Consider the following 21,965-nt stretch of genomic DNA (forward strand, 5'->3'; position numbering starts at 1 on the left):
TCATACATATACTAAAACATGTACTCACTCACCTATACAGTGACTTATACAAGCATATACTTTCCCATACAATCTCTTTCACACACATTTCCTCACCCATACAGCCACTCACACACCCATTCACTCAAACACACAGCTACTCACACACCCACTTACCCATACACCCACTTGCACACACATTAATACACCCATACACACACACTCATCTACCCTCTGAGTCACCTATGCATATACTTATATACTTATTCAGTCACCCATACTACCACTCATGCACCTTCTCATTCACCATTTACAGCTACTTGCACACCCGCACATTCAGCCATATAGCCTCTCATTTACCCTCTCATTTGCCCTTACAGCCACTTGCACACCCACTCACTCACCCTTAGAGATAGTCACCTAGCGACTAATTACTAATATACCCAAAGACTCACTGCTCACTATCACACACAAAAACATACACACCCACTCACTCGCGTATATACACTGTCACATATCCCTTAATTCTTCCATACACCACTTACACACACCCACTTAGTCCACATACAGACACTCCCACAGCCACTTTATTTTAGGAAATAGCTACAATCACTGGATGATGTCATCAGTGATACCATTTGAGATGTCATCAGTGACGTCAAGAGTGATGCCATTGACCATGTCATGAGTGGTGTAATCTGTAAGGTCATACGCAGTGTATTGCAGTAGCTAAGTAATAGTAAGGTCAGCTTACTATAACTGCTGATTTTTACTGGTTTTGAGCGAGTGAAATGTCAGCCTACCTATAATGTCCTACTAACCTTTGTTTTTTTCAGTGAACATACATATAAATTCCCCCCAAAGCTCAGTCTCTGTAACAGTCATCTCTTCCGATACTTAGCATTAACCTTAAGTGGAAGATCTTTGATTCCACAGAAGTCCTGGAAATTAAATTGAGTGGCCCTTGGCATGGCTGTCATTCGCTGAACTGTATTAATCTTCTGACTATTTGCTTGTTTTGGAGGGCGACCTTCTGTTATGAGCTCCGACAATTGGCTTTATTTATATAATTGATGCTAATTTGAATCTTGCTAACTATTTTTGCCTTCTATAATGAGTCTTAAATTTTGAATGAACCTTCATACTCTTGACTTTGAATTTTGCCCTAATCAGTTAAAAGCTTTGACAAGGTCATGGGGAGGATCCAGCACTGGAGGCAGAGTCAACAGTTGTAGTGGGAGGTGGTTTAGCTAAGGCAGGTATGACAGAGCCATAGATACATTTAAAATCTGGGTCAGGCATTTCACGATGGCTTTAGTTTGCATGGCGAGCCAGCATGCCTTTTTTGTGCAAGTGGTTAGAAGTATTGTACATCAATAGACACTCAAGTTTCACCATGATGAATGAATTATTAGGATTGTGTTTTATTAGTTGGCTTCAGTGGTGACTCCTCCGCTAAAGCAGAGGAGCGCCACCCCTACTTATTTTGAGCAGTGTAAAACAAAGGAAATATAAAATGAAAATAACTTTGAGTTATTATCATTTTATGTTTACTTTGCGTTTGGGCATGGGCGGAGTGGTTTGTCCACTCCTAAGTGTGCAATGATTGTTTGGTCAGCCCTCTGGGCCGCCCAAACCAGTCATGCGCTCTTTTCCTATTCTTCATGCAGGCTGCATTACAGGCTGCGTGGAGAACAAGTCCAGGCCCCCATCGCCTGGTTGAGCATTGCAGTGTTGTGATTGTTCAGGGGAGCCTGGCTGTTCTTCCTGGCTTCCCGTCTCATGGGGAGAGCAAAGCAAGGAGTAGAAACAGAGGACCCGGCGGCAAGGTGAGTGCATATTATATATTCTTTTATTTTTCTGTTTTACATCGCTCAACCTCATGTCCCCCATACCCCCCTTGCCCCCACCCCCCCGGGCCCACCCTGCCACACACGAGTCATGCCGGCCTCCACTGGTCGTCACATAGGGGTTGATCTTGAAGAGAGAACCATCTAGCTCTAAAATGGATCCTTTGAATGTGGACTGACCTGAATAGTACAAGAGCTCTGGTGGACTGCGATACAGGATGGCATGGTCTTCATTATTCAGTATGAGTGGAAATACATAACCTCAGTTTTAGCTCGCTAAAGCATCAAGAAACACAGGTTAATCAAGTACTAAATAGAAGGGAATCAATGCTGCATGCCTGTAGAACAAGGACGAGTTAAGGGAATGAATATATATGTTAAATGATTTTAATAGTTATTAGAGAAGTCACATAATGCATTATGGTATTTCAACACAGTTAGGATTAATATTTAAAATTTGAAAATACTCTAAAGCGGGACTCTATATATATATAAACTTGTAAAAGTAAGAATCAAGCAAGGCATCATCATTTTAAACCCCATCTCTGATGGAGAATGTTTTCTTCTCAGAATATATTACATCATGTAAACAAAACAAATAATGTATATACAGCTTCAAAAAGACACATTGATATAATAACTATATATATGCTTAGAAGGGGTTGATGTAATATATTTGGTTTGTACAGATGTAATTGTTTTCAAATTTATTGTGTGTTGCCTTCAATCGAAATTTGAAGCTGAGGTGTGCTGATTTCCGCAGAGATTTTCCCACTGGCCAAACGCAACAAACAGTTTATCACCATATCTTTGGCTTTTGTAGCTTCCATGTTCTGCTCTCGTGATATTTGCATGCTGATCTGGTCCACATTGTTCATGATGAAATCGGAGGCCATCATTTGATTTGGGGAGGAATTGTTGACCATTCTGTCCATTGCGTAGTTCTTATAGAGCTCCATCAATTTCTGCTCTAAATACTCATTAAGAATTGAATTGGAAAGTGGCTGCTCTTGCTGCATAATGCTTTTCTCTTTGCTACTGCCTCTTCGCCAAAATGATGTGGTTCCGCTTTTCTTCTTGGAAAGAGATTCACATGTCGCAGGTGATGCTACAAAATCCATCGTTGGAGGTATCTGACAGGAATCTAAAAATGGCATATCACAAAATTCAAAAGTGCAATCACTTGAAAAGTCTGTCATTGCTGAGTTCATAGGCATCACTTGGTCCCCAGCAATGTGCAAATCACTGTAGTTTGTGCAAATGCTCTTGCATGATGAAGGAACTAAGTACGTTTCTCTATTTAAATGTAAATCCCCTAAGATTTCAACAACTGGAGATGTATGCCTTTCATGGAATGAAGACCTTTTCATTTGCGGCCCTAAATCTTGATAGCATATGGTGTCTTTTGAAACCGCCATAGAAGTATCATTAAAGCCACATATAGATTTTAACTTTGCGTTGTCAACAGGTGCAACTTCTTGATAGAACACAGATGTCATATTCTCTTCCGCCCAGTAAGAGATTCCACAAAGATAGCCTTCTGACAGCATTCCTGAAAAAGTAGAAATATGGGACATTTCATTAAAAATAAGGAAAGGTTGCCACTGAAATAAAGAAGAAGAATATGGTAGATTAGGAAACCTTCATTTTTAGGTCAAGCTTGGGTGGGCAGTGCATGCGCTGCTACTAGGCATGCAGTATTGGAGTATTGCTTTGAAGCCCCGCCCACTATCCGCCCATATTTTTTATTGACTTGTGTCATTGTCCTTCGTAAATGCTGGCTTCTGAGTCGTTATTAGGCTTGTTAGTTCCTCCTTTCTACCGCCTTGTCTGCATTTGCTACCTCCCATAACTACTGGACCTTTTACTTGTCTTGTTACACACTTTGCATTATCTTGGCTGTGAGCACTATTTCGTTTAATGATTCGCGCCTCTTCCAGCCACTTCGTCGCAGCACGCCGCCTGCTTTTATTTTATTTACTAATGGCGGTCCGCTGTAACTATAGTGGGCAAGTTTCTTTCTTTATTTTAGCAGCGCGGTCCACTTTAAGTATAGCGGCCATGCTTACTTTAATTTTTTTCTGGTTTGTTTGTTTACTAGCACCCATGAGGCGCTTTCACATTCATGGAGGCCGCGCCCCTTTCTTTAGACAAGACCCGTCTAAAGAAAGTTGCATGGCTGCTATTAAAGTGAAAGCGCGGCATGGGCGCTGTTACAAAAAAAAAAAACATCTGTTTGTCAACTTGACAAGCAGATGCTTTTGTTTGTCAGAATGCACCATGCCACGGTTTCACTTTAATGTCGGCCACGCCCCTTTTTTTAAACGCAGCTTGTCTAAAGAAAGGGGGGAAGCCTTCATGAATGTGAAAGTGCTGCATGGGTGCTAGTAAACAAACAAATATTTGCAATGCAATGGTTTCGTATTTGTGAGAGCTTAAGCTATTGCATTGCCAATAGCTCAAACTCTCGTAAAAGCGAAACCTATTGCATTGCAAATCTTGTTCCTCTAACGTGTCTGGCACTCACTTGCACTGTTTTACAGATTTTAAATACCACAGCATGGTTACTAGATATCATTTGAATTGTTTTATTACTTTCACAGGTCTCAGTTGTTTTCTAAGAAGACAAATCACACAAAACAAAGAATTCTGCGTCACCCACCGGCCTATTTATACTCACAGGTGAATGTTCCCTATTGTTCTGATAACTCCTTGTCCCAAGTCGTTTGGTGAACAGTCTGAGATACTGCAAACTTTGCTCATAAATCGCAGATTGGTAGACAACCCAGTTACTCACAGAACACAATAATAAACAAGCACTTGCAATGCAATAGGTCTTGCATTTGCGCTCTTTATACCTATAGTCGTTGCTTTCGAGAAGCAAGGCTGGCCGTAAAAGAGGTGCAGTTACTTTCAGTCTTGCTTCTAATAAGCAACAACTATAAGTACAAAACAGGTGTTTACGCACCACTTGCAGGTTTTCAAAACACACAACTAAAAGGCATTGTCATTTACAATGCCAAGAACTCAGACTCTTGCAAATGCGAGACCTATTGCATTGCAAAAGCTTGTTGGGCTCTGAAATGTAGGCGGCAGCAACAATAGGAAGGCAGGGACCATGACACCAGGTCATGCATTTTAAAAGCTTAAAGGAGGAGGTGGCTGCAGTCAAAACAGACATCGGTCTTTGAATGCAGAGCAAATGTGGCAAGATGAGAGCAATATTTACAGCCCTGTTTACAACAGAGCACTGCAAACCCTGAGCACTGGTCTGCAGTGCTCCATCTTAAAGAAATAAATAGTGCTCACAAACTCTGAGCAACAACACATGTACCAGGGAAAGTCCTTGAAAATAGGATGAGCTTTTAAAGCCCACATCTTGAATACAGCATGTCTCGCAGAGACAGCGCAATTGCTGCTGAGGCGAGACCTAAAACAGAACGGAGGAACAAGATTGAAAGGCCTAAAGTAACAAAGAAGAGAAGTAACAAAGGTGATAGAGGCAATGAATGGAAAGGGTAGAAGGAGACAACATTTTTTTAGGAACAATACAGAAGAACACGAAAAAGAAACGAGGTAAGAGGTATTATGGTGAAAAGAAGGAAACAAAAATGAGGCTGTAACAGATACAGAAAGGTGAGTGATAAAAGAGAGACAAAAAGAAAGAAGCAGAGAGAAAGAAAGACATTAATAAGGCAATCCCAAAATGAGAGAATGTTGAAGAAAAAGGGTCGGTAAAAAAAGGAAGAGATAAAGGAAAAATAATGAAATCAGAATGGAGAGAAAGGAAAATTGAAAGGATGAAGAGAAAAAATGAAGGTAGATGGAAATGAAGAGAGAAACAAAACAAGAGAGAAAAGAAGAAAAGAGGAGAGAAAGGAAGAAAGAGGAGGAGAGAAAGGACAAAGAAGGGAAAGGCGAGAGAAAGAAAGGAGAGGTGAAGGAGTAGAAAGATAGAGAAGAAGCAAAAGGAAAACATGGAAAACCAGAAAGAAACAAGTAAGAAAAAAAACAGGAAAGTAAATGCAGTGCAGCACTGAAAAATGCATCTGTTGATGTAATTTAATAACCATCCAAATGTTTTATTTTGAGCTAAATGAATAGAAGTTCATAATATGTTTAAGGTGAAGGCTTTGAAACAGTGTGTTGTTATCAGAGGCATTTATTTATGGCCAGCCTTCTTCTAAGCCGCAGCATGGCATTGCTTGTTTGAGAAGAGGGGGGCTGAGTGCTGCTCCTGTTACTTCACAAGTCTGGTGCAGGGAGTTTTAAAATGCAGTATCAGCAGAGAGAGGCCGGCATACTCCCAAACTCAAATCACAGGCAGCACCTCCTCCAATGCAGGCGGGAAGACATGCAACTTCGCCTTTCTAACAACGGGTAGCACTTTCACAATACAGTCTCCAGGGGCTCTGTTTTCTTACGAAAACTATCTTGTGGAGGTATTATAAGAACTGTGTCCTGATACCAAGTAGAAACAGTAGTTTTCCACAGTGCTGCATCAGTATTTTGTGGATTTACGTTGTTTGAAAAAATATTGAATGAAAATAACTAATAAAAATAAATACAGGGTAGCAAAATACGGATCAATGTACGAAAGAGAAAAAACATCAAACTGAAGGGCGGAATGTTTTTACCAAAGATAACTTTCATTGAATAAGGGTTGTGTTCTACAAAAACAAGGAGATTGAGTTGAGGGTCAAAACTTTTAATATGAGGTTATTGCATAAAAAAAGAGAAAAAAGTACAGTTCAAAATTAATGAGTACCTTTTTATTTAAAAAGCCTAAACAGAGGCAGTTGTTCGTTTTTTACTGCACATATTTGATAATCGAGTTAAACAAATGATTGATTCTGAAAGGCCATGGCCCACTGTTGCGACCCTGTGACTTACTTAACTGTCTGCATACAAGCCTATTTTCAGTTCCCCTTATGACGTGTTCAGCATTAAATGTATTTAAAAGTTTTACGATGCTAAGGACATTTCCTTTTCACTTCTGTATTTCAATAAAGAACGTGTGAGGAGAGAACTGTCCCGGGGTGAAGGCATGAGGATGAGTCGGTTCTCTCTTGTAGCCATGGGAATACTTTTTCCTAGTTCACCAGCTGCGGGTCGGCTTGATTCAGCTAGAAACGTGGCACCAAGCAAACTGTTGTGTGGAAATATTTGTTTTGCAATGGTCAGAGAAACCTAATATTCAGGAGGCAGCCTCAGGCTTGAGTGTCATGGGTTGGGGCGTCAGAGGACACTTGATATCACTTCAGCTACTCCTAGCATTTTGGTGATTCGGCATTCATGTCAAGCACATTTGGACTCCCAGCCAGTTTATGTGTGAAACACGGTTCTGGAAGAGCGAGGGACAGATATATCCAGAGAGCTGTCAAAGGAGGATCGCTTTACAGCTTTAAACTCAGCCCTGCCTTTCATACAGCCTTATACGCTTAGTGCTTTGATGCAAAACATGTTTCACTAGTTTACCCTTTGCTGTTAGTGAATCTCTAGGTGGGTGGACACTCGGTTGTATAATTCTTAGGTGGATTGCATAGCACGTATTTTTAACTTTCACTTCCCAACAAAAACGTATTTTTTACTTCACTTCCCAACAAAAGCCTCTCTACTCCTATTTTTTCATAATTTCGTACATATCTATAAGTGCTAACCACGTAATTTGTAGGTCGTTCTGCAGCAGAATGGGATGGACACAATGATGAAGAGAGCCAACAAGGGGCAACCCTGGTGGGTGGGGGTTCTATAAGAAATCAAAGTGCTTTCTTTGCCTTATGGAGGGTTAGTCCATTCAAGCGGATGGCCTCTTTTTTTATTTTTTACACCTACTGACAGGAGGGAGCCCCTCTGATTTTACATAATCCTCGTTCTCCCCTTTTTTTAAACCCATTTGACTGCCTCATTTCAGCAACGTTTACTACAATTCTTTTATATGGAGAACTGCTTGTTAGCCAGCAGACCCCACATCTCAATGCTTGGGGCTTCACTCTTTCCTCAGGGCCCAACTATGTCCCTCTTCATCACTTCTAGCCGCAGGTTAATCAGGGTCCATTCATATCTGTTGGAGTCACATCCTGAGGTAATGTGTAGCAGTGTGCCTTTGGGTTTGGCGCTAAGCTTCTGATTTATGATACGATTTCAAGGGGGAATTACCATCCTCCAAAATTGCTAAATCATGGGGCAGGACCAAACTGTACACACATAGTCTCAATTGTCCTGATGGCATCTAAGACACTCAAAGCAGTCTGTTGTGCCCAGCTGACATTGTTTCCTTCATTTTATGCAGACAGTATATAGGTTTCAGATCGATCATTTCAAGTTTAGTGGCTACAGCTATTTCTTTAGGTGCCATTTTGGCTTCCCTCCACTCATTCTCAATGACTCTCCAATGTCTGATGCCTAGAGGTTTTTGAATATGTCTGGAGTATTTAGGACCAGAGATTTAGATAGTGGTGAGATTTTCCATCACCCCATGTCCCAAGTAAGTTGGAGGGAGCTCCAAAAGGTTTTGGATGTAGGGACAATAAAGGCCACAGCTGGAGGTAGCAAAATAATTGCCATGTGTGTGAGTCAAAGTCTTTGCAGGTCAGAAAAACAATATAAGTAGGTGTCTGTTATAACATCCCCATTCTTGGAAAACCGGTGATTTACCAAGCTCTTAAGCCTTCCACGGAGGGTAGTGGTCTATTACTGGCCCCATAAAGGTACTGGTGTGGGCTTGTTTTACCAATAGCTCATCTCTCGAGTATGTACCCCATTTCAGATTGGGGTTCTGCACTTCCAGATCCGGACCAGTCCCAACACCACACTCTGAGGAACCCTCATCTACAGCCCTCCAGCCCCCGAACACCCTTTGCCACCACCATCACGACTTCCTCACAACCAACACCATTGCATCAATGACCTGCATACTCATCGGAAACCTCAACTTCCACCTCGACAACTCCAGCGACCCCAACTCTACCACCCTCCGCGATATCCTTGCCGACATTGGACTTAACCAACTCGTCACCGTGCCCACACACAGAGCTAAAGAACGGTGATGGATTTAACCCAGATCTTTTGACTGGGTGTGAGTGTTTGATTGATTCAGATGCTCCGTCCATCACCACCCCCTTTTGTACCGCTTTTGGCCGCCATAAGTGTGGCAGGGTATGCTCAGACGTGAGTCCCTTGCTCACTTTGCCACTGGATTCAAGCAAGCTGGGCTGAAGACGGCTGGAATGACAGAAAACGGTCCTCGGAAGCTTATTTCCGGTCCAGAGAAGACATGGCTTGACAGTTCGGGCTGGACTGTTCCCATGAGTCACAGGGTCAGACTGATTTGCATATAGCCATGTCTGAACTGGGGTGGCAGAGTGGGCTAAGGAAAGGTGATGGATTAAACCCAGATCTTTTGACTGGGTGTGAGTGTTTGATTGATTCAGATGCTCCGTCCATCACCACCCCCTTTTGTACCGCTTTTGGCCGCCATAAGTGTGGCGGGGTATGCTCGGACGTGAGTCCCTTGCTCACTTTGCCACTGGATTCAAGCAAGCCGGGCTGAAGACGGCTGGAATGCCAGAAACCGGTCCTCAGAAGCTTATTTCTGGTACAGAGAAGACATGGCTTGGCAGTTCGGGCTGGACTGTTCCCATGGGGCACAGGGTCAGACTGATTTGCATATAGCCATGTCTGAACTGGGGTGGCAGAGTGGGCTAAAGAACGGTAAAGGATTAAACCCAGATCTTTTGACTGGGTGTGAGTGTTTGATTGATTCAGATGCTCCGTCCATCACCACCCCCTTTTGTACCACACACAGAGCAGGACACACCCTCGACCTCATCTTCGCCGCAGGCAACAGCGTCCTCTACAACCACACAACACAACCCCCATGGACCCACTACCATTGCGTTCACTTCACCATCGACAAACCCAATTCACCAAAACTTCCCCCCGCCCATCCTGAAGGAACTGGAGCAAGGTCACTGACGAGAAACTGAGCTCCACCCCCAACCAAGAAAAACCCACCTGGGCACCCGACGCAAACTCTTCAGCCAGAGGACTCCACACTTGGATCTCCAACTGTGCACACAAACTCGCCCCGCTACGCAACCCCAGTGAAGAACACCTCAGGAAAGCCGCCTGGTTCACCACAGATCTCCAAGAAGCAAGAAGCACTTGCAGATGCCTGGAGAAGACCTGGAGGAACACCAACACAAACAACAACTACTCCACCTACAAGGACTCCATGACAAACTACTACAACCATATCAGAACAACCAAAGGAACTTCATCCACAGCAAAATCCTTACCAATGCCATCAACTCCAAGAAACTTTTCACCGTCATTCAGGAATTCACCAACCCACGCAGCGAAGCCACAGACATCACCCCATCCCAAGACCTCTGCGACAAGCTTGGGAGCTACTTCCACCTCAAGATCAGAAAACTCTAGGACAACTTTGTTGACCACCAGCAAGATGCCACTACCAGTCCCCCGCCCCCGAGACACCACCCAGCCCAATATCACGACTGGACTCCAATCACTGATAAGGACACTGCCGTGACCATGAAAAGCATCCATTTGGGAGCCCCCACCGACCCCTGCCCCCACACATCAGCCACAGAGCCGCTGACACCATTGTGCCTGTACTACAACAGACCATCATCACCACCTTCACAACAGGCACCTTACCAGACAGCTGGAAGCGTGCAGAAGTCAGGCCCCTGCTCAAGAAGCCCACGTCTGACCCCACCGACCTCAAGAACTACTGGGCCATCTCGCTCCTCCCCTTCACAGCCAAAGTAGCAGAAAAAGCTGTCAACAGGGAACTGACATGGTTCATTGAAGGGAAAGCCATCCTCGACCCCTCCCAATCCGGATTCCGGAGAAACCACAGCACCAAAACCGCCCTACTCGCCACCAAAGATGACATCCGCACCCTCCAAGACCAAGGCCACTCCGCAGCCCTCATCCTCCTTGACCTGTCTGCAGCTTTTGACACCGTCTCTCACTGCACTCTAGTCACCAGACTAAACAAAGCTGGCACACAAGGGACAGCCCTGGAATGGATCTCATCGTTCCTCACCAGAAGAAGCCAAAGGATCAGACTACTACCCTTCCTCTCCACCCCCACCGAGATCACCTGCAGAGTCCCCCAGTGGTCGTCACTGAGCCCGACCCTCTTCAAAGTCTACATGGCCCCCCTTGCAGCCATCGTCCGACAACACGGCCTCAACATCGTATCCTATGCCGATGACACCCAGCTCATCCTCTCCCTCATCAGAGACCCCACCACCACAAAACTAAACTTCCAAAAAGGAATGCAAGATGTTGCAGTCTGGATGACCAACAGCTGCCTAAAACTGAACTCTGAGAAGACAGAAGTCATCATCCTCAGAACCACCCCTTCAGCATAGGACAACACCTGGTGGCCTACCGCTTTTGGGAGCCCATCTACCCCCTCATACCACGCCAAAAACCTCAGTATCATACTAGACTCATCACTCACAATGAACAGACAAGTCAATGATGTCACCTCCAGCTGCTTCAAAACCCTCCACATCCTTTGAAAGACCTTCAAATCGATCACACCGGAGTCAAGGAAGACAGTCCCCCACTTGCTCATTACCAGCAGACTGGACTATGGAAACGCGATCTACGCTGGCATCAACAAGTCCCTTCTCTGCAAACTTCAGACAATACAGAACACCGAAGCCAGACTCGTCCTTGACATCCCCCGTAACAAACACATCAGCCAACACCTGCGGAGACTCCACTTGCTACCTGTGGAGAAGATAATCACCTTCAAAATCCTCACCCATTCCTACAAATGCATACACAACAACTGACCCAAATACCTCAGTAACAGAATAAACTTCCATTTACCCAAAATAAATCTCCAGTCTGCCAACCTCGCACTGGCTGAAACCTCTCACATCCACAGAGCTAGAGCAGGCGGAAGATCTTTCTCCCACATTGGAGCCAGAACCTGGAACGAGCTACCTGCAGGCATCAGACTCGCCTCCAAACTGAACACCTTCAGGAAGAGCCTCAAGACCGAGCTCTTCGGCTGAATGGATCTGCATACCCCTTCCCCCTCAGTGCCTTGAGACCCTCACGGGTGAGTAGTGCGCTTACAATTCCCTGATTGATTGATTGATAAGGGTACTGGAGGGGGCTTGTTTTAAATATAGCTCATCTCTCCGGTATGTACCCCAGTTCAGATTGCGGTATGTTTTAGTTACTCGTTGAAAATGATTAAGGGTGCCACCCTGTAATATGATTGTAATTGTAATTGGATTTATAAAGCGTTTACTACCCCGATGAATAATTGAATCACCTAATGAAGAGCAGCAAAATACTTCGGAACCCAAGGTTAGTATTTATTGCAATCAGTCATGTGCTCTTAACAAAAAGTTCCAAGCAATTTACTCGGTTACTTTGTGATATATTTTTAACAGACTGGACTGCGCCCATACCTTTTCCTTCAACAGGAGGGGTGTCTGTTAGGTTGAACAAAGGACACTGTGACAGACACTCCTCTTGTTTAGGTCAGGCAGCCAGGACTAAGGCATGCATTAAATGCACAGGCGCTTGACTGTCTAAGCTGAACTTTGCCAGACTGAGAATTTCACAGCCCTGTAGGCATGACCTAAGCAGCTTGGCAAAGTGCCTTGAGACCACCCCCTTGTGATGAGGGGGAGCGTCACTGATAACCTCTGACCTGAGTGCTTCAGTTTTAAGCCCTGAAGAGCCCAGGGCCACGAGTAATTCAGTGACACCTCGTCACAAAGTGAGGTTGGATCAGCATCTCACTGAACCCATCTCAGTCTGAGATGATTGAGGGACTGCTGGCTCTTCTGATTGGATGGCCTAAGGCCAGCCAATGAGAAGAGGCAGCAGTCCCAAACCTCCTGGGACCTCCGAGGCTTCCCTCTCAGGGAGCTCCAGAGCAGGTAAGTTTTAGGTTTTTTAATGTTAGGTGCATGCATGTATGTATGAATTTGTTGTGAGTGTTGTGTGTGTGGGTGAATTAGTGAATGCATGGATGTGAGTGAGTGTGTATGTATGCATGTGTGGACCGCCCGCCCGCTCATTGCTAAAATTACTGGTTGCCACTGCAAGTCACACCAATACAGGCACAAAGAAAGGTGAAACAAAGTCACATACTGCAATGACTGAGAGTCACAAAAAGAGACAGAGAGACTGAAAGGGGCAAGTCAGAGATCCAGTTACACCTTGCAAAGAAAAAGTCACACAGAAAGAGACAGAGACAGAAAAAGACAAAGAACAAATGAGATACAAAGCGAAACAGTATAGAGCCCTCAGAGAGACAAGTTCACAGAGGCAGAGAACAAGCTAGAGAGACTCAATGTCCCCAGGAAATGCACTGGAGATTTTAGTTGTTCATTCTTAATACCTATATAGCAGCTTATAAAGTAATTATACCGCCTCAGATTTTTTATGGGGCTGGAAGGGGCAAGATGGCCGCTATGCTGCTGTAGAGAGCAGTCGCAACTACTCCTTCTCCTGGACCCATGGGTTATGAAGTTGGATGGAAGGGTAAAATATGCTGAATTTCCGAGGGATTTTTTGCAGTAAAGAAGGCATTAAGGAATCTACTGGCACTAAGACACTGCGGAAGGTGATCTCAACCCTGAGAGACCATTACGGCGAATTTTTGAGGAGAGCGCTGGTATATGGTATTACTGCAGGCCTGAGGATGTCACAGCGCAATGGCGCGATTCCAAAGGCCACTCTGAATAAACGAGCCGTAGTATCTGCAACATCATCTACCGCTACAACTGCTGCCCAAAAGATGCAAGCCAAAAGAGGAGAGAAATCCACAAAAGAGAAGGAAAAGTTCGATCTCAAGCCCGATTCCAAAACGGCATCACAAGAGACCCGGGCGGGAACTCCTGGAACCAAAGGGCAACCGCAAAAACCACAGCAGCGGAGGCGCTCGCAATCAGACGGAGCGCATAAACATATCAACACGGTACCTGTTCCAAGTAGAGATCTGCGACAGTCTACAGTCACAGAGGCGTTTGCAGGAAGAAATCAGCCCTCAATCGTGGTAACGGGAAGCACCGTGGACCCGGCAACAAAGGCAAACGCGGAAAGCGCCCTCGCCGACCGCGAGGACGCAAGTACGGCGGTTGCTAGGCAACCGGCGCTGCAGACGGATCCGCATCAGGCGGGAGTCGCGGGAGCCTCACAGGCAGAGGAGAACGCTGTGAAGGCCGGCGAAGAGAGGAACAGAGGCGAGGACGCTGAGACAGAGTCTTTGGCAGCAAATAACACTGGTAAGCCTGGCAAAGGGCAGCTAGAGGAGCTGGCAGCTCCAGCAAACAATAATAATGCACTTATGCTTGAAGCACTCATGGAAGTGAATATGGCACTCACACCCACAGACAAAACTGACATGGCACAGTCTAACTGGGGAAGTATGAGAAGCCTAGATAGCCGCACAACAAAGGGGGCTAAAGGAAGGAGAGTACGTTCTCCGGAGGCAGAAAAATTTTATTCAGTGACTGAGGGCTCAGACTCTGCTCTGTTGGGGTCAGAGGAGGAGGGCAGCATTACAGATCTCTCATCAGGATCTGAATCAGAGGAATCTCCTGCAAGTGAGCATAGGAATAAGGAAACACAAAAGAAGAGAAGAAGAACTATGATAAGGCGAGAAAGAGACTTAGATCGAGCTGCGTCAAGTACAAATAGGAAGCTGCTATGGGATTATGGTAGCACCGCCAAAATGTATCATGAACAGGACCCGGGAGACGCACCCGAGAACTATCCTTTAAATACACCTCAAGACGCATCTGACATACCACCTCAAGCGACTTTGGATGGAATGTTTTCCATGCTGAAACAAATGCACCTAGAGGCTCGCCTAGAAAGTAGAAGAGCGAGACAAGACACTAAGAAAATTCAAGCAAGCATTAGGAAATTGAGTAAGAAATATGTGGAAGTGGAAGGTAGGGTGGAACAAGTAGAAGAGAGGACTGGAAGGCTGGAAGATGAAGTAACGGACTGGCAGAACGCAAGAACAGAGCAAGGAAAAGTGATCGAGGACTTACAGTGGAAACTGGAAGATTTCGAAAATCGCCAAAGGCGGAACAACTTACGCTTTTTGGGCTTAGAGGAAGGATTGGAAGGGAAGGACCCGAGGGGGTTTATGATTAAACTGTTAAAAGACGCTTACCCAGAGGCACAGTGGCAATGGGAGCTGGAAGTACAGAGAGCGCACAGATTTCCGCTAAAACAAAAGGGAGGAAGAGGAGCGAACCAGAATAGTTTACCTAGAGCAATGCTGTTTTTTTTTGGTAACTTTTTGGTTAGGCAGGAAATTATGGAGACTGCAAGACCAGATAGGAAAAAGTCAGTGGAAGGAATTACCTTTTTTACTAGACCTGACTTTTGTCATACTACGGTGGAAAGGAGGTGGAAACTAAGGCAGCTCATCACTCCGTTCCAACAGCAGGGCTCTGAGGCATACTTGATGTATCCATCTAAGCTAAAAGTTATCACAGGGGGACGCACCAGAATGTTTTTCTCGGAAGTAAAGGCAGGTGAATACCTCGCTGAGATTACAGAGAATCAGAAAAGTAGGAAAAATAAGGATTCGGAGCCAGCATAGGATGTATATGAAAACTTTAAGAGTACGGTATATCTTAAAGGGAGCAACTTGGGTAGGAGAAGGAGGCGACACTACAGTAGGGAGCAGCCACACATAGGTCAAGATTGACCTATTTGCCTGTAACAGGGGGGGTCAGCATGGGGAGGGGGGGAAAAGGGGGGTTGAGGGAGGGGGGGGTGGGGAAGGTGGTGGACAGGAGGTAAGGGTATGTACAGCACAAAGTATGAAGGTTTGCAGACACAACCAGGTGGCAACAATAAAAAGATTTGAGGAGAGCGATTGCGAGACCAATATCTTAAAATCAAATGGCAATAAGACTTGCTACAATTAATATTTGTGGGTTGAATGATGGTGGGAAGAGACAGAAAGTAGCGGCCATGTGTAGATTATTAAATTTGGATGTTATCTGTCTCCAGGAGACACATGTGAGAGGGAAAGATAAATACCTTATGGATCAGCTAGGGTATGAAGTCTTAGCATATACGCAGCAAGATGTTAAGTCAAAGGGAGTCGCTATTCTTGCAAAAAAGGGTTTTCTGCTAGTAAAAAGGAATAAGGTAGACGATGAAGGTAGATGGGTAATGGTAGAGGGAGAAATAACAACTGGGGTTAGATACACAATTGTCTCTGTCTATGGCTCGAATGAAGATGAACCCGAATTATTTGATTCTTTAGACACAGAATTGGCTTTATGGCCAGAACCAATAATCTTTTGCGGGGATTTTAATATCAATGGCCTGACAGGGTTGGGTATGACGGGAGGGGGGATGTTGGGAGACCGGAAGAGAAGAACAAGAAGGGCTATTGCTAATTTAATGTATAACAATGCACTGGTAGATGTCTGGTCAGCATATAATCCTGCAGGGTCGGGTAGTACCTTCTATTCAGCTCCCCACAAGAGTGTTGCAAGACTGGATTATTTCCTAGTTTCGAGTCCTTTAGTATCAGAAGTGAAGATCGAAATACTACTCCGGGTTTTCTCGGACCACAATCCATTGGTACTTTCTATATTCCGGAATTACAATGCAAGCCATAAAGAATATAACTGGACATTCGAAAGGAGGCTACTTAAGGAACCCGATTACATTAGTAGAATAAAGGTATGGATCAGACAATTCTGGGAGGTAAATAGAGGTACGGCTACTACAGGAATGGTTTGGGACGCATTCAAGGCAGGGATAAGGGGGGAAACACTGGCCTACACTCTACATAAGAGTAAGAAAGAGAAACTGGAATTGACTAATAGGCTACAAGACCTAATGAGGTTAGAACAACAACTTATTCAGGCAGTTATAAGCCATGCACCCATCGAGCAGATTTTACTAGAAATAGAGCTGAAAAAGGCAGAGACTGGTGAAAGATTGGCAAACAAAGCAGCGAGCAATTACTTAGCAAAAAAAGAAAAATGTTACGAGTTTAACGAAAGGGTGGGACACTTGCTAGCAGTCCGTATCAGACAAGACCTTGCAGCCGGGGAAATCAAAGAAATTAAGAATAAAGGAGGGAACGTTGTAACTAAAGTGGAAGACGTGAGGGAGGTGTTTAGGGAATTTTACGCAGAATTGTATGAGCAGGACCTGGGCACTGGGGCGGAGGCAATAGAGGATTACTTGGCAGGAATCCCTCATAAAGAATTTATGTTAGAGGATAAAGAGGTTATGGACCTACCATTAACACTGGGCGAAATATATAATGCAGTAACGAAACTCCCTCCTGGGAAGGCCGCAGGGCCCGACCAAATTCCGGCAGAATTTTATAAAATCTTCTGGGAGGTGCTGGGGGCTGATATGTTAGAAATTCTAAGGCATGCACAGATGGGGGAAAATATACCACAATCATGGGCTGGAGCAAGTATCGTGGTCATCCTGAAAAAGAACAAAACACATTTGGATCCTGGCTCATATAGGCCAATCACGCTCATGAACGTGGATGCAAAAATATACTCTAAGGCCCTCTCACTTAGGCTTAGCAGGGTTATTGAGGGGCTGGTATACACAACACAGCATGGCTTCATTCTAGGTAAAGGGACCACAGAACACACAAGGAGAATGATTACCATTTTGGACGCTGCGGGTGCTGCAGGAGACCCTGCCTCGGCTATCTTTTTGGATGCAGAAAAGGCTTTTGACAGGGTCTCCTGGAGCTACCTGTGGAAAGTCTTGGGATGGTTTGGGATAGGCACAGGTTATATTAAGGCTATTAAAGCATTATATTTAAACCCAACAGCTAAAGTAAGGATAAACAGAGGGTATACGGAGAGCATAAGCATAAAGCGAGGTACAAGACAGGGCTGCCCGGCTTCACCATTACTCTTTGCCTTATATTTAGACCCCTTCTTGAGAAGATTAGAGGGAAATCTAAACATTCTCCCGATTGGATTTCATGAACAGGAGTATAAAACGCTTGCATATGCAGATGATGTGGCAATAGTCACACCAGATCCAAGGACAGCTATTATAGAAATTGAACAAGAGGCTGTACATTTTGGTAGGTTCGCAGGGTATTCACTAAACAAAAGTAAAACTCAAATAATACAGAATAACTGGGTAAACTATCAGGATGTAAGAACAGCACCTGAAGTTACATATCTAGGGGTGAAAATTACAGCTGACTTAGATAGGTTAGTAGAAATCAACATGTGCCCGTTACTGGAAAAAATTAAACAAATACGGAGAGAATTAATAATCTACACCTGACCCTAATGGGCCGAATTAACGTTATTAAAATGGTAACATTCCCCAAAGTTTTATATTTATTTAGATCCATACCGCTATTTTTTGATACTTTATGGTTTAACAAATTAGAAGCGATCCTGAATAAATTTATTTGGGTTAAAGGGAAAACAAGGAGAGCATATAGGCACTTAACTGTAGGAAGGGAAAAAGGAGGGTGGGGAGCACCGGATTTTAGGCTTTACTACTGGGCAGCAGTATTACAATATAGTAGGGTGCTACTAGGTGGGGGAGGGTCAGAATATCTAATGGGAATCAATGTAGGGTTAGCCAATGTTTATAAGATACTTTTGGGTGAGGAGGCTGAGAATGGGCTCTTAAATACCATTGACTTCACGTATTTTAAACATACGAGATTCAAGACCTTGGAAGCAGTATACAGGATGTGGAAAGGAGTGGCCAAAAAATTTGGCTTAGGCAGATACAATAATTACACAAGATTATATACAAACTGTTCTCTACCGAGCGAGATCTTTAAGGATGCCACCATGCATGATTGGTATAACAAAGGCATTGTGAAGATAGGGAATCTACTGGACAGTCAGGGTAATATGATACAGTTTGGGTTGCTTAAAAGGAAATTTGGTCTAGAGCAAAATAGCTTTTTTAAATATCTCCAAACCAGGAGCTTCTTAACACAAAAGCAAGGTGGCACAGCAGGGATGGGACAATGCAAGTTCATGGAATATATAGAAACAACTAATAAATGCACGATAAGGCAACTATATGCTGAATTGAAAGAAAACAAAGCAGATGAAAGGGCGAAATATTCGCAGAAATGGGTGGAAAAACTGGGGGTAGGTTCAGAAACTTTTCAAGAGTCACTGGATTTGGGTAGAACAGTGTTATGCTCGGCAACCCTCCAATCACAGCACTTCAAAACTGTGTTCTCACTATATCATACACCAGCTAGGATCGCCCAGTGGGGTGGGACAACGGGAACTACATGTCCTCGGTGTAACGCGAATGGGGCAGACATTATACATATGTTCTCGCAATGTCCACAACTATTTACTCTGAAAACGGCCATTGAAGAATTTTTTGATAAAACACTGAAGATTAAAATTAAACTCGAAGATAAATTAGTTATTTTAGGGGTGGCCGATATGGTTGTAGATATGCCAGTAGAGTTTATCTTTGTTTCAATTGCAGTTTTTCGCATTTGTATAGCAAGGAATTGGCTGAATAAGACTCCACCACTATTTTCGGAATGGATAGCCAGTCTTCTCACTATATTCAATCTGGAAAAAGCAATATATGCCAGGAAAGGCAGAAGGGCTAAAGCACTAGGTGATATAATATGGCAACCTATTATGAGGTGGAAAAATAATAGGATAAACCTAGTATAGCTTAAGAAAGGGCGATAAATAGTTAATTTTTTCATGTGTATGTTTTCTTTCCCTTTCTTTGATGTCCTGAATATGGTTTGGAGCTGGGTAGTTTGTAGTTTACAAGCTGAGTATACTTATGCTATCTTTATCTATGTTATTGTTTATGTTTTATCGTATTGGAATGTATAGATAAATGTATATAGAACCACCGGAGGAAATTGATTGTGCTGTAAACATATGTTGGATTACTTGGAAAAACTTTGTGAAAAATTTAATAAATATTATTAAAAAAAAAAAAAAAAAAAAGATTTTTTATGGGGCTAAAATTCTGTGCATCTGCAGAACATCTTCCTAGGATCAGATTGAAGTGCAATGATTGAAATATCTGTTGAGTTTACCTAAGTCCTCTATTGTGCATTCCACAAGGATGAAAATGAATGTGGCATTATGGAGATTTACAGCTGAACTTTAAACTCTGTGCTTTTGAAATAAGCTTGTCATTTCTTCTGAACCCAAAATTGCCAAGCTTTGCATGAACACAATTTTAAATAGCAAATTAAGGCCCTATAGACGTGGGCAAGGGGTCAAATCATCCCTATCTACAAAAAAGGGCCACAGGACTCACCACTTAACTCTAGGCCTATAAGCTCTTCAGTAAAGTAGTGCTGGCTGGATTGCAGGAATGGATGATCTCTAATGATGTTTTAACCCCCTTACAGTCTAGTTTAATGGAATCAGCCAGTACAATTGATGTACTGGAAAACTCTTACCTTAAGCAAAGGTTGCATATTGGCCGTCTTTGTAGATTTCCATTCAACCTTTGTCCTAGCCCCCAGGAAAATAGTTAGAAGGTCCTTGAAGAGATGGGGGTCCTAGGCTACTTGTCGGACATCCTAGAGAGACTTCACACCAAGAAGTATGTGCAATTGAGATGTGGGGGCATAGGATAAATGACAGGGCCATTTCCAGTGGAAAGGGGTGTAAGGCAAGGCTTTGTCCTTACTCCAGTCTAAACAAAGAAGATAGGAGTCCAACTCTCCAAAGGGACAGGACAACAAAATGTATTTATCTTAATGCAGTAAAATTAAAATAACTAACAACACTACTTAATTTTAATTTTCCTGCATTAAGATAAATATGCAGTTTTCTGCGTCTCCCATCCAATGATGGCGGCCATAAAGTAACAACTTTAGTCCTATTTCCATGACTATGAAGTTATTTTTATGTGATGTCAATAACAGATCAACTTCCTCCACTCTAAGATGTCTGCCGGATGGAAAAATTCTTAGTCCCATCTTGATGTTTATTACGTCATTTTGGTGTGCGTTTGGTAATTACAGAGGATTTGAAAAGGGCCTCAGATTCAAACAAACTGATGAGGAGAATGGACTCAACGGAGCACGTAGGGAGATTTTTGAATCCCGGTAAGTGACATAGGGGAATATTGCTTTGGTATTAGTGTAGGGCTATTTAAGCATTGCCTAGGTATTTTACATTCGTTTACGCTATCCTAGCATTCCATTGCACTGCCTCTATGGAGGCACAGCATTTTTTTTATATATGGAGAGGTATTTGAAGTTTCTTCCCTGTGATTAGTGTTCTTCGTAACATGGAACAAATGCCTCCTGTACCATGGATTCTTCCAACTTTGATCAACTACAGAATACTTTCTTTATCTGCAGGAGAACTTCCTTCACTTATTTCATTTTATACATTTGATTTAGCAGTACCCCTATTTTGAGCCCATCTTTTTACAACCACCAGAACTCACAAAATGCATTTTGAGTATATCATTGTTTTACTATTCATTTTCCATTATTTTCAAAGAAAACAAAATTACACAATCTCTGTAGCAAATTTTCATGGAACACATCTCAAAACGATATGTGCAATAAATCTATATACAGTGTTGCTTAATCAAAACATAAAAAGCATTGACTTTTGTCATCTCATTTTTGATCTATCATGCAGTCCTACTAAAATCGTGTGGTATGGGGTCTCGGAGATGGCTAGGACCCCTATACAATCTCATTTAGGGTCCAAAGTGAAGAGGTCAGGGAAGGCCTGTGACAAATCTATGCATCCAAGGCTGTTGGAATCCAGCCCATGTGTCTGTCCTTTTAATGTCTTTGCTTCTTCAGTTTATGGGGTCCCTTGGCCTCTGTGTGGGGGGGGGGTGCCAATGCGTTTCGACCTTCGTGTGTGGGACCTAAGAAGAGAAACTCGACACTTCACCAAGATGTTCCACACATCTACACACAAAACACCCAGCCCTGAGGAAGACCTTCTGAAAATCCTCTCAGTCCCACACATGAAGGTCGAAACGCATTGGCACCCCCCACACAGAGGCCAAGGGAATCCTTAAACTGAGGAAGAACAAATAGCGTGTGATTCTTTTATCAAGGTAAATGCGTATTTCATTTATATAAACATTGGCACCGGG

The 21,965-nt window shown here is 43.5% G+C and overlaps 1 protein-coding gene across 5 annotated transcripts in view; it reads right to left on the reverse strand.

Moving 5' to 3' along the window:
* Window positions 1-1,846: 1,846 nt before the first annotated feature.
* The window catches only part of TASL (TLR adaptor interacting with endolysosomal SLC15A4), an 863,480-nt gene continuing 843,361 nt past the window's right edge, over window positions 1,847-21,965 (reverse strand). For 4 of the 5 annotated variants that reach the window (XM_086934519.1, XM_086934520.1, XM_086934518.1 and 1 more), the window contains one exon: window positions 1,853-3,381. In XM_086934519.1, coding sequence (XP_086790645.1) covers window positions 2,537-3,379 — 843 coding nt within the window. In that variant the 5' untranslated portion in view covers window positions 3,380-3,381 and the 3' untranslated portion in view covers window positions 1,853-2,536. Of the gene's footprint in view, window positions 3,382-21,965 lie in introns of all 5 variants that reach the window. The other variant, XM_086934517.1, reaches the window with a different exon arrangement.

Source organism: Lissotriton vulgaris, chromosome 8 (genome assembly GCF_964263255.1).
Source record: "Lissotriton vulgaris chromosome 8, aLisVul1.2, whole genome shotgun sequence".
Taxonomy (NCBI): Eukaryota; Metazoa; Chordata; class Amphibia; order Caudata; family Salamandridae; genus Lissotriton; species Lissotriton vulgaris.